Genomic DNA, 13,501 nt, shown 5'->3' with positions numbered 1-13,501 from the left:
CTTACTCGTTTTCGGAAGTCCTCTTTTGTAGTTTTTCGTATGGGTTGGGAGGGCATATGTACAGGGCTTTGGGACTGAGAATCTTCTGTAACCCCATATACTGACTGAAACAAATAACACGAGAAATTACAGAGTATTATTGTTACATACCTAAGGAAAATCTGGGCATGAAAACAGTCAAGTAATGAGCCAGCAATTGTCTACTGTTACCTTTTCAGAGATCAATAACTCTTAAATCTGGAACAAAGTTCATGAATGAGCATGTATATACAAATACCTGAGTGGCAAATAGCTGTAGCTGTGTTAATTGAAAATTGTGATTTCTCTCTGACGAGCCCAACTGAGAACAAATGCAAATCTCTGCCTGATAATCAGAGGTACATGAGAGAGTTTCTTCTGATTCCCTACTTTAGTATGTTAGTTGCAAAAGTGAAACTTCTACATTTTATGAAACTCATATTTTTGATGAAGGCTTCAGCTCTGCTAATATGTATCTTTTGATTAACAAATCTTGACACTTACTTCAAAATTTCTCAATATCTGCTTGCTTATTATAAATTACCGCATTTTCAGTCAGTCAAACCCACTATTTCTTATGCCTGAAGCACTCTTATCTAGATATAAAATAACTGTTTTTTGCTCTACTCTACAAGTCTATTGCATTTCCACAATGAATGGAGACATTTATATTTGAGAAGTGTTACTTTGCTTGTCATGCATTTTTGGGGGTATACAGGCTTCAGGGAGACTGCCATGTGCATGAAGTTATGCAGGTGTGTTTATGTTTATAGGATCAGTAACTGAGATAGGGGGGGTGGAAATCATATTCTAACTCAAGTGTCTCTTAAATATGATACTAAACAACTTTAAGAGAACTTACAGTAATAACTTTTAACCCTGAGGCTTTGATACACTGAAAAAAAGGGTTAATATGGTGTCAATGAGCCAAGTTTTCCACAAACCTTAAAAAACAACAGCAACAACAAAACAGTAAAACACCATAAAATCACCGGTAGTGCATTTATTTGTCAGGTATTGAAGGCAATAGCAGGCATCTTTTTGTTCAATTAATTATTTTTTTTCTTTATTTGATATTTGTATGAAACATTGAAAGGTTATGATGACATTTAATAGCCAGCATATTGACATGTTTGGGACCATCATGCTGATATGCAACAGTTCATTTATGTTTGTCTATATTTGTTAAAATGGGAGCTCTGTGGTCACTAAATGACAACGATGACTATCCCAGGCAAAAGAAAAAAATAATCAGGTCTTAATTCGAAAAGAGTGCAGTCTAGTGACTACAGCAGGGGTCTGGGAGTCAGAACTCCCTAGTGCTGTTCTCAGCTCTGCCAAGACTTGGACTGGTACCTGTCCATTTGTAAAATGAACATAATAAACTTACTTACAAATGTGGAGGCTTAATTAATATTTGTAAATTACTTTGAAATTCTCATTTGAAAGAAGCAACATACTGTTGGTGTAAAACATAGTTGTTACTGTTCTGAAAAAAAAAACCACCCTTACCTTTTTAACCTTCTGTGGGTTTTTCATACGGCGACACTTTCTGATGTCCATTTCTGTTGTGTTCACGCAGCCTGGCTAAGAAAGGGACATTCATAATATTACCATTGATGTTAACAATGTACATACCACCTCCTCCCACTGGAAAGCAATAATAAAACACAGAGTTTTCATCCTTTCCTTGCAGCACAAATATTGTTACAAAAATGCACAATAGGATCTTTTTCAAAATGCTTTCTTTAAGGTGTGTACTACAAATCATATTCGTTAATCATTTGATTCTGTAGTTGTTTGTACTTAGGTACTTGTGATTTTTTAATTTTTTTTTCTTTTACATCACTTCATATCATACCCAAATGTGCAGTTTTTGAATCATGATTGCCATATTTGGGGTCAGGAAGGAATTTTCCTCCAGGGCAGATTGGAAGAGGCCCTGGGGGTTTTTCGCCTTCCTCTGTTGCATGGGGTACGGGTCACTTGCTGGAGGATTCTCTGCACCTTAAAGTCTTTAAACCATGATTTGAGGACTTCAATAGCTCAGACATAGGTGAGAGGTTTTTCGCAGGAGTGGGTGGGTGAGATTCGGTGGCCTGCATTGTGCAGGAGGTCAGACTAGATGATCATAATGGTCCCTTCTGACCTTAATATCTATGAGTCTATGTTAGGTTGAATCTCAGCATCCAATTTATTTGCTCATAACTTCAGCACACAATTTCAGCACGCCAATTCCTTTCAGGCTGAAATTACCTGGTCTCAGCTCAGAGCTGAGTTTTTCTAGAAAACTTGAACAAAACTGGTTTAACTGCTTTTGAATTCTACTTATGAAAAAAAAACCCTTTACACTTCTATTTTATGTTAAAATCAGAAATGTTGTGCATGCACAAATCTAAACCTTTTGAAACAATTTTGTTCTCAAACTTGGCTTGTTCTGAAGATCTCCTAATGGACAATTGACATAAGAAGAAAATCCGTTCAGCAGTTTTAAAGCTAACCTCTCCATGCAGCATATCCACATTGCTAGGTTTGGAAGTAGCGTAATTTAAAAAGAGACTTACCACTGGCCTGTGCACATCCCAAAATGCTCTTTCTTGGCTGTCCAAAATTTTCCTTTCAGTTTTATCCTTTTTTCTGTCAATTCTGGGAAAATAAAGAAATGAAACAATCCATGACTTCACTTTTCTGACTTGCTCCCAATTTTCCCCTGGATTTTTGGACCCAACTGACAGCAGTATCCAGTACTCCTGTTCTAGTGACACATATTTCCATACAGAAAAGTCAGATTCCAGATGCCAAGTGATTTGCAGGGTCATTCCACCAGCCTGACGAAAGGGATCTTTTGTTTTCAATGAGAGAACTTTTTTGCTAACATCTGCTCTGCACCTGGCAGCGAATAGCCTTTCTGACACCAGATTTCCCAGTCCCAGTCGAGCACAGCACTTAAACTGGTGCTTAACTTTAAACATGTGAGGAGTCCCCCTGAAGTCAGTTTACTTAACAGTTATGCATTAACTTAATGGCTGTCCTGTATCAGGATCCAACAAGTCAGAAAAACACATGACTTCACAAAATTGTTCCACGTGGGACATACTAAGAACAATTGCAAATTCTTCATGGACAGATTCCCCACATCATAAATACCAGTAACACCATCAAAACTGGCACAGATACCCTTTTAAAGAATTTCAGAAGACAAGTCAGAGACTGAATGGGACAAGGAGAATGAACAATCCCGCTTAAGCATAATGTGGTCCCTTCAGAACATGTCTGAAGCATGTTGATGGAGGAGTGTGGTGGAAGCCTACACTGGCACTACATATGCTGTACCTGTTTTGTTCCTTACAGAGGGCGTCCGTTTCTAAAGCTCTCAATTCAGCATCTTTATTGACACTATTTTTAAATGATAATTTAAAGTAGTAGGTGGGAGAAAATCCACCACTGTGGGGGTTATTAGTTATTTGTCTTTATCACCATCACCCCTTGTTGGAGAGGTTGCGATCAGTTGTTGATCCCCAGCCTGACCTATAAATGGAATTATAACATCACCTCTTGGAACATAGCAGCATGAGGCTGAGACAATGACCCAGATCCTTGGCTGCAGATGAGGAGCACATAGTGCAACCTGGGAGGGCAGCATGCAAAGGCTTTGTGCTCCCCCAGTTCTGGGTCAGCTAGCATAAAGTTAGAGCAGCCTTCAGGTGGCTGTCAATGGGCCTAGGGCATGGCAGCTGAGGATAAGAGACTCAGGGCTTGTCTTCACGACCGGGGAGATCAATGCTGCTGCAATCGATGCAGCGGGTGTCAACTTATCATGTCTAGTGAAGATTCGCTAAATTGACAGCAGAGCACTCTCCAGTCGACTCTAATACTCCAGCTCCCTGAGAAGAGTAAGGTAAGTCAATGAGAGAGCATCTCCCGTCAATGCAGCACAATAGAGATAGCAGGGTAAGTCAACCTAAGCTACATTGACTCCAGCTGTGTTATTCACGTAGCTGGAGTAGTGTAACTTAGGTCGACTTACCCCCATAGTGAAGACAAGCCCTCAGATACAGCCCACTTTCTTCTAGCCTAGCCCCTTATGCCAGACAAAGGTGTACGGGATTGAATAGGAGATGTTATGACAGCTTTACACCACTGGAAGATTCCCATGCCCTTAGTGGGTAATCCTCCTGTGGCTGGTTACACCGACTTTAGCGCTGCTTTGTTCTAGTAGTAAAGCATAAAATGGTTGCAACACAGTCCAGGATCTGGGCTTTTTATATATATATACAATCTCCAAGAATGTGCCATTGATTACAATTTTTAAAAAATTAGAAATATTGATTATGAAAATACAGTGTAATTAATTGCATTAAGACCATGATTTTCAAGCATTGCAACTAAACCCACTAAGCAGGTGGCCTGATTTTCAAAACATGAAGCGACCACAGCTCTCATTGAAGTCCACATTGAATATTACTGCTCATTTAATGCTGCCCAGGGCTTTGGCATGTCCAGCCTACAGGTAAATACACCAATGGAATGCTATATGCAAGATGGGGGTGGGGAGTACAAAACTTGATATGAAAAATAACGTTTCCAGATGCTTGTAGTTTTTCAGTTTAAATCTTACTCTGCTGTGCTGGAAACCTAAGCCCAAACAGCACTGGAATAGTGCCTGAAAACCAAGAAATGAAGCCAACTAGTGACAGGAAGTGATAGTGACCAGTTGAGTTTTACTGCTCCAAGTGAATGAAATGGAGAAAAAGTAAACAAACAGCATTGATAGTGAAAAGAAAATAAGACTTAAAATCCTTCCAGTTGTAATAATCTATGCTACTAGTGTCAGAAGTACATAGTTTTGTTTGATTATGATTTTTATCTTGGCAGTGAACCTTTAAGCATCTCAAAGACTAATTATTATTGTAACTTCCAATTTTCTCATCTCATCAGAATACTAATATTCTGAACTGAAATAATCCCTTAATTACCATGTTATTTTAAGGATAATTACCATGTTCTTAAATGGTCCATAATTACAATGTAATTACAGTGTTAATCAACAAAGTACTACAAATATAGATACACACACATGCATATATACATATACATAATAAGAAGTAGCAATCTCTTTTCATTTTGTAACATTTGTTTTGCTGTTTGATTCTGAAAGTGCAAATTCCCTCTGCTTTTTTGGTGTTTCCCAAGAATACAAATATCTGTATTCTGTAACACTAATATGTCACCTTCATCTTCCTTGTAGTTTTCATATGTGACAACTCCTTCTGTAACATGGACATGCAGACTTCTAAGCACCCTAATTTCACAAACCCAGAACCATGCACCTATTGTGGCAGTAGCAATGTCATGTTGCATATACTACTAAGAGACTGCACTTTGTGATCATGGGTAAAGAGGAGGCAAACTGTAGATTCCCAGTTCTGGGTGGAATGACAGGAGGAGGGTGAAAAAAAAATTACTCGTTGTAAAATATGAGTAAGCCTTACTCATATTACATAATAGTATTACATAATAGTCCACAATGATTTGGTAGCAAAAGGAGGTCAGTTAGTATGGATACAATAGAACTGAGTTTTCCGGGATTTGGTGTATTCAGTGGGAAAAATAATTGGGGATATTTGCAAAACAAATATACTGTGTGCAGCAGGACTGTACAGCTACTGCAGAAATGGCAGCACTTTTTATCTTCAAAGTACTTTACAAACATTAACCCATACACCTGCATGGAAGGTGTTATTCTTTCCACTTATGCTGAGTGGGAAATTGAGGCACAAATGGTAAGAGACTTGAACAAGAGCAAGAAGCTCAGGAGTTCCTGGCTTCCAGACCTGCACACAGACAATTAGACCCATCTTTATCTTGGCATTTTTTCCTCAGGGTATGTGATCTTGTGAATTAGTCCTGTGCTGTTTCCAGTGTGACAGGGATTAGAATTTACCAATAAGTCTCGAGTTATTTGGGCAAAGACTTTAACTGGGAAACATTCTCTTAATCCGATCCCTTCCCCAACAAAGCTCTAAAGACTCTTCCAGTTCACTGAACTGGGAATACTTACTTCACTTGGGCCTCTGCTTGCATAAAGATGAATTCCCACTTCCTTGCAAAAGCCCTCTGCAGTCTTGCTAAGTTTTCCTGATGGGAGAAACAAATAAAGAGAACAATTAAATCACACTAATTATAACTGCAGTTTAAGAACTAAATTATTGCATCAGTTTTTTTAACCTGGAAAGCTCAAAACACTAAAATTAATATTGGTAAATTGTCTCTGTAGGCAAAGTATGATATGAATGTGTGGTGTGTGTCCCCCTTACAAGCCACCACATAGCAGGAACAGGACGGACCAAAGCAAGAGTTGTATCAGGGTGTGAAACAGACTGCCAGAGCTCTACTAATAAAACAGCGTTGGACTTGTTTCCACGTATTCCTCAGTGTACTTTCTACAATACAATACTGTGAAAGTTTTTGGAACCGACAACTTCCCATTCTGATAGCAGCTGCCTGCTGCCTGCACACTTTGCTTTTATGGGGTGGCTGGGTGGAGGAGGAGGGAGGGTATTTTCCGGCCTTCCTTGTTTCATAAAGGATAACCATCCCTCAGTTGTTCAATGGATTGTTAACCCTGAAAGCATTCCACAGTGCAGAGGACTGAAGTCTGGGTATTGTCAGGGCAGTTCATAAAAGGAAACTAGTTATTTGTCAGGACAATGGAAATAACTAGAGATAGGCCCAAGCTGGTCACGTTTGGATCCAGATAACCTTTAGCCCATTATCGCAATAGCTCCAATTCAGGAAAGCACTTAAACACATACATGTTGGTTCATAAATTCACAGACTCCAAGGCCAGAAGGGACCGTTAGATAATCTAGTCTGACTTCCTGTATAAGCCATAGAATTTTACCCATTTACCCCAGAAGTCCATACGTACATAAATCTAAATTCATACACATTCAGGAAACCATTTGAGCATGTGCTTAAGTCGCATTGAATTCTATGTGACTTAATCATATGCCTTAAATTAAGTACATGCTTAAGTGCGGTCCTGAATTGGGACGCTCTCCTGAATTATGGGTTCAGGAAATCAGCAGTAGCTGGTAGAGAGGCAAAAGAAATCTTAACTAGGCCCACTGTATATTGGTGTAAATCAGGAGCAACTCCACTGATATTAATAGAGTGACACCAGGTAAATCTGGTGTAACTCCGAGAAGAATCAGGCTTATATTTGGCCAACAAGGGGAAAAAAACATAAGGGCACCTGAACTTAATCTTCCAGGCCATACTATGGTTTACCAGTAGAAACACAGGGATCCTATGAATCTGCATGCAGAGCCCATGACCAGAAAAAAGCATCTCCTGCAGATTGAGGGGTGAGGTTGGTTTAAGGAGGATTTATATGAGGAGAGAAAATGGAAGAATCCTTCACTGAGCACACACCCTCCAAAAAAGCTTATAAAAATAACTATGCAGAGGATTCCTCCCCAGTTCAATGAACCTGATTCTCCTCTCACTTGCACCAGTTTTACACCACTACCACTCCCTTGATTTTATTTGGTGTAATGGCGATAGGAAGAGTTGATGCCCTTATCATCTTCCTGTTTCTTATTAAGAGGGCAAGTTTGCAATTCAGATCTCCAATCATGTGAGAAATGAGAAAGTGACAGAAAAGCAAGAGCTAATTGTTTGCCATCGGAGCATTACTATTCTCAATAGACACTCGTATGCAACAGTACTTAGTCCTGTAGCTTCATGGCATGAGTGCCAGAGTGGGTGGTGCTGCTGGTGCTGAACAGCCCTTTTGTTTCTTTATGACGGATCCTTATAGAATTTAGTTAGTCAGGTGACTGCGTGATTATCATTTTTTTAAATAATGAAACTGGAGATATGCAGAAGCAGCGCATCAGCAAAAGGATATACAGTGCATGTGGATTTTAATATTCCACACCTTGTCTAACGTTCCAGGGTAGTGTTACTGGGAGTACTACATGCATTTCAAGGATGGAATCTGTGGCCGAAATCCACAAAGGAATTTAGGCTCCTAACTGCCACTTTAGGTGCCTAAGTCCAAAATTTAGATCCTCAAAATCACTGCTCAGTTGCTGCCTACCCATGAAGGGACCTACATTCCCTAGCTGCCTATGTTTCTGCTAGTAAAGTCCCCTAGGGCCGGAGGACTAGGAAGTTAGTAGGGAGTAAGTTAGGGTGTGACTTTAACGTGTACTAGCTATTCTGCACTAACTCTCCATGGGAACACTCTTATTTCACACTACAAGTTCCTTTGTGAGGTTTAGCTTAGTAACTTAAAAATGGATAAGCTACACTGCACAAAGGCACTGTTAGTGCAAAGTAAGGGTGCCCGTATGGGGAGTTCATGCAGAATAGCTAGTGCACGTTAAAGTCACACTCTAGCTTATTACACACAACTTCCCATGTAGACAAGTCCTTTATTTCTTCTGGCGGCTATGTGCAAATCTTCCTAAGTTCTGATGCCACTGAGCTGCTCAGTGCTGAAGTGTCAGTGGGATCCTCACCACCTACCTCTATTGGATCAGGCTCTGTATAAAACACAGGAGGAACAGGTGGTGCCTTTATATCCAAGAGCACAATGGATAAAGCACTCATCCTTTGTACAAGAGACCTGGGTTGAAATCTCAGCTTTGTCTACTGGGAACAGGGACTTGAACTCAGGTCTTCCACCTCCTAAGAGACTGCCTTAACCATTTGGCTATAAGGTTCTCTGGGATGGGCCTTTTTCAGTCTCTCCTGTTGAATTTTTTCCGTGTTTTATAACATACATAGACACTGGAGCAGGGACTGGAGCCTGGGTCTCCCAGGACCTTGTATTACCTGCTAGGCTATGGAGTTATGCTGACTCTCTCTCTGGCCCAATGGGAGGTGGGAGATTTAGATTAGTGTTAGAGCAGAATTTAACTCAGTATACTGCGGCTAGACAATTCTGTCTACTGTTATTTCCTACTGTACATGGAAATGCAGTTCATAGGTGGATTCAGCAGCAGCAGTCACTGAAGGCCATATTTTGTCCTCAGTGTATTTATATACCATTCCTATTGTCATCAACAAGACTTGTGTGGAAGGATCCAATGGAGCATACATAGTCCCTTGTGTGCAAAAGCAATCAATAAAGGGTTCTTTCTTGCTTTATCTCTAGTCAGTACAGGGCACATCTGTGGCATGATGGGGACAGGCTGGTCTATGAATTAGATATATTAAACAGGTTACAGCGAGGTCACATTTGCTCCCAAATTTAGATTTTATAACAACAAGGTGAGAGGGGAAAATCAGTTTTGTTTGTTTGTTTTAAAACAAAACCTAAGACCAATACAAATGTTTTCATAAATTTAAAAAACATTTCTAACAGTTTTTCAAACAACATTCCACTGAAGTATTTGAAACTTAACCACTACTCTGTTGAGCTAGTAAAGCAGAACCTGAAAATTAGATTGACTAGAGCCTGATAATAACCAAAAGTGCAGTTGGCTAGAATGCTTTCATTGCCTACATTCTGAGTAATGCAAAAAGCGAATGACTTGTAACATAGGTCGAGGGCATTTTCATATGCTTACTTGTTAGCCTGACAAGGCCTCTTTACTAAACATAGCTAATGCCTGTATATGGAATTTGGAAAATGTAGCTCAAATTAATCTTTTTTGTAAATCATTCCTTTGAGAGTCTATAAATATGTGATATGCCTCAGCGGCAATGTAATTGTCCAAGAATGTTAACCTTGTAATATATCTAAACATTTATCACCCCGCTGGCTCCTATAAAGACAAACGCTACCCAGAAAAGCAGCCCCAGTGTAAGCTTTTGTGCAACTTGCCCCAGATCTCTGAAGGAGTATGCTGTGGATACTTAAAGGTGAGACACTAAAATGTGTATCATGGACATCCTCATTTATGAGTTTGATATTCTCTCAAGGATTAACCAATAGAATCTTTTGAAAATAAATAAAAAATAAACTAAAATAATAATAAGACAATAAGATAGAGAGCTCCCTGCTAAAGAAAGATTCAGTTTTCGAAAAACGCATTGCTCCCTCCCCATGAACTGTAACATCAGTATACCTACGGCTTCATAATCTGCCAGCTCCAGCCTAGCTTTGTTCTGCATGGTCCGCTTGCAAAGATAGATGGCTAAGGGGAAAGCCATAACAAAAACAATTCAGAAAAAGGCACTTACTACAGGATGGAAAAAAAACAACCAAAAACATTGTTGTGCATGTATTGTTCATTCACATAGTTAAACCTGACCTAAGGAATGACAGCACTAGATACCTAGCTAGCATTTCCTGTGCACGGTAGGGGTCTCAAGACTCATGGGACGATACAACCTTTAAAGATCTGGAGACATCTCAATTAATAAGCATGAAAAAAGCCATTTTATTTAGACACAGCTCTGCTTGCATCTTATGGGCTATATTATGGCTTTATCAACAAAGCTCTGGGTATGGGGTGGTGTCCAAGGGGGAGTCAAGTCTCAGAAAGGCATAATGGCTACTGGGGCTGGTGAAAGATGCTCTCATCAGTGCATTGGCCATGCTCCACAGCTGGTGTGGAAGGGGCAAGAGCCATTACCCTGTTGCCTCCTCACCCCTTTTTTGAGCATCCTTCTCCTATCTAGAGCACAGGGAGTGAGAGGACTGTGCTTGGGAGTGGCCCTGTATATCATCTGCATTTCTTTTCCCTTTTTTATTGAAAAAGTATTCAGATTATTGATATGAAAATAGCAATTTGAGCCAAATCCTGAGGGGAGCTGAGCGCCTCTTTGGATCTGATTAATTGCTTTTAAGATTCATCAGTTCCATCTGCTTATTCCCATTTAAAATCATTGTTTTGTCCAACACCACAACTAGTTACCATAGCAATTGCTGTGAGTGTATATACTGGGGGTTGATATGGGCCCAGTGTATTCTGTACCATCCTGCATTTTGAGGCAGTTAGCATCAGGACTTTGCAACTGGCCCCTCACCTCTATTATGGGCTGAAAACAGAACATAGAATCCCACCCTACACAGGAGCTGGGTCAAGTTCAGATTAAAATCCAAACTACATAACATGGGCCCACGTCTCCAATCTTTGGGGTCTTTGAAATGTGAACCTGGATCTGAATGTGGTAAAAGTCCAGATCTTACACCCTCTCCTAATCTCTTTCAGGGCTGGATACAATCTGTCCCACAGCCTATAGAAGCAGAGCTGGTCAGAAAATAGGGGTTTGTCTGAGGGAAATTACTTTTTTTAATAAAAATTTTCACTAGAAAAACATGGATTTCTGATTTTCTGACAAAATGAAAATTTTGACACAAATAGACACTTTGCACAAAAGAAAACTTCATTTGATTAAAAACCCTATTTTCTGTTAAAATTCACATAATATTTTCAAGTAGCTCTACAGAGGAGATTCAGATATTGCATTAGAGGCACTGTGACAAGACCGGATTAATTCGAGTATTGCTATTCTTGGTATTTATATATTTCAACAGTTGTTTCATCTGGAAGCCATTTATAGGGTCAAAATAAATCCAGATCTAGTCATCTCAGTGTATTTCCACATTCCAGGGACTGAACTATCATCAGAAGGCCAGTTTCAGCCCCATAAATGTCTTTGAAGCATCAAAAATGTAGGTAAAAAAATGTATACACAGCTACTAAGGCTTCAGTTTTATTTGGGTTTAGCTGAAAACTGCCAGTTTGGGCTTTATTTCAGGATTCTGAACAATCCACATGGGCAGCCCTAACTGATAAACAAATGCTGATATTGGATATGTGAAAATGAGCCCAAAGGGGCTCAAAGCTAATGCATCTGCAGCATGTTTTCAGCCTTGGGGCAGGTCATAGAAGGCCCTTCTTTGAGGGGCACTATTACACACAATGCATTGCAGTACAATAATCTGACATCTACATCCAATTTTTTACTTAATATTACAGAAAAAAATCTTCTGTTTCCAGATTGTTACTATGATATGTACAGAAAGTATTTTCAGTGTAACCATGCACATACATTATACACAGTGGTTACTATAAAAATATTTAGCAAAGCCTTTGTAACTAATTAACATTATTGTGATTCTTACCATGGCTTTTCACAGATATTCCCTACACTTAGGCAAACATAGAAAGATGTTAATAACTATTACTGTATGTGGGGATTGCAAATGAGCCCTACACATGGTTACGGGCTTCCCGTTTACCCAACCAAATATTATTTCCAAAATCCACAATGATGAATGATTGTTGCCAGAGGGAGGGAGAACATTTTTTTTGTTATAAATTGGCCTTAGTTACTGAGAGATCTTTTAAAGAAACAGTTCCAGAAGCCTTTGTTTTATGAGAACACAGATGTATTCACTTCCTCTGCCAATGCCACAGTGGGATGGAATAACTGATTTTATCGTATAGATATGAGAACTGTATTGCTTTCTCTTGTAGAACTACAATGCACAGAGACAGCTAAAGACAACAACACTGCTGTATTTTCTTTATGCATTATTCCTATCCTCAGCCACTCAGACGTTTAATATAGTGTACTGTGGTTTATTAGCTCATAAACCAATGTTGTTATTCTTCTGTCAGCAGTTATCATCTGGTAATTTAAACATATTTCCCCTTTTCATGTTTTTAATGCCATGTATCAGAAAAGCTTAATTTTTGTTTGACACCGCTAATGATATGTTATTGTTGGTTAGATAACTGTTTATTGAGCAGCCAGTTCAGTGCCCAAACAGGATTAATGCTTATTGACTAACAGTTCAAATTCAGCTACAAATCAGAGAGTATTCCACCACAGAAGCAATCTTTATGCTACTAGATCCTACTAATTTTACGAGGGAGATACTTATACCTTCACATTGACTATCATCTTACACCCCAAGTAGCCCTGTTAAAATCAATAGGACTATTTGAGAAGAAAGGTGCTACTTGATGGGTGAAATCCTGGCTCCACTGAAGTCAATGGCAAATTCCCATTGCATTCAATGGAGCTGGGATTTCACCGAATGTAAGGATGGCATGTGATACGGCCCTTATCTGGAGTTGAAGAGGAAATTCAGAGCATGAAATGTTGTAGACCACTAATAAATAATTTCTACAGGGCAATAGTGTTACTTCTGACACTTTCAACGGGAACTTCTAAAAACTAGAATATTTTATTCTCACCATAGTCTGTATTTTCTGGTTCCCAGCAGTTTGAAGGCCAAAAGTATGGGGCCTGAAAAACAGCACATCATATTTTAACAATTTAATTTAAGCAACAACAAACCTTAATGCACCTGATAATTATAAATATTATGAAACCCCTGACAGCCAAAAGTCCAAACTACATGATAGTTACACTGCAGTTTTAATGTGAATGAAAGAGCAACTCCTCTGTAGCTACGAGAGTTACAGTGCACTATTATTATAAGTGCCAAAGGTGGGCATAGCCCTTTGCATGCATTTAAGAAGACAGATCTTTGTGCCAAGGAGCA

The 13,501-nt window shown here is 39.3% G+C and overlaps 1 protein-coding gene across 5 annotated transcripts in view; it reads right to left on the bottom strand.

Moving 5' to 3' along the window:
- The window catches only part of RGS6 (regulator of G protein signaling 6), a 526,529-nt gene that overhangs the window by 110,232 nt on the left and 402,796 nt on the right, over positions 1-13,501 (bottom strand). For all 5 annotated transcript variants that reach the window (XM_048853871.2, XM_048853873.2, XM_075129659.1 and 2 more), the window contains 6 exons: positions 13,191-13,242; positions 10,108-10,172; positions 6,080-6,156; positions 2,583-2,664; positions 1,531-1,605; positions 6-104 (listed from right to left, as the gene is read on the bottom strand). In XM_048853871.2, the coding sequence (XP_048709828.2) occupies positions 6-104; positions 1,531-1,605; positions 2,583-2,664; positions 6,080-6,156; positions 10,108-10,172; positions 13,191-13,242 (450 nt within the window). The remainder of the gene's footprint in view (positions 1-5; positions 105-1,530; positions 1,606-2,582; positions 2,665-6,079; positions 6,157-10,107; positions 10,173-13,190; positions 13,243-13,501) is intronic.

The sequence above is a fragment of the Caretta caretta genome, chromosome 6, assembly GCF_965140235.1.
Source record: "Caretta caretta isolate rCarCar2 chromosome 6, rCarCar1.hap1, whole genome shotgun sequence".
Classification (NCBI taxonomy): domain Eukaryota; kingdom Metazoa; phylum Chordata; order Testudines; family Cheloniidae; genus Caretta; species Caretta caretta.
Note: the sequence above shows the minus strand (reverse complement) of the source record. Positions and strands in the feature narration are given on the sequence as shown.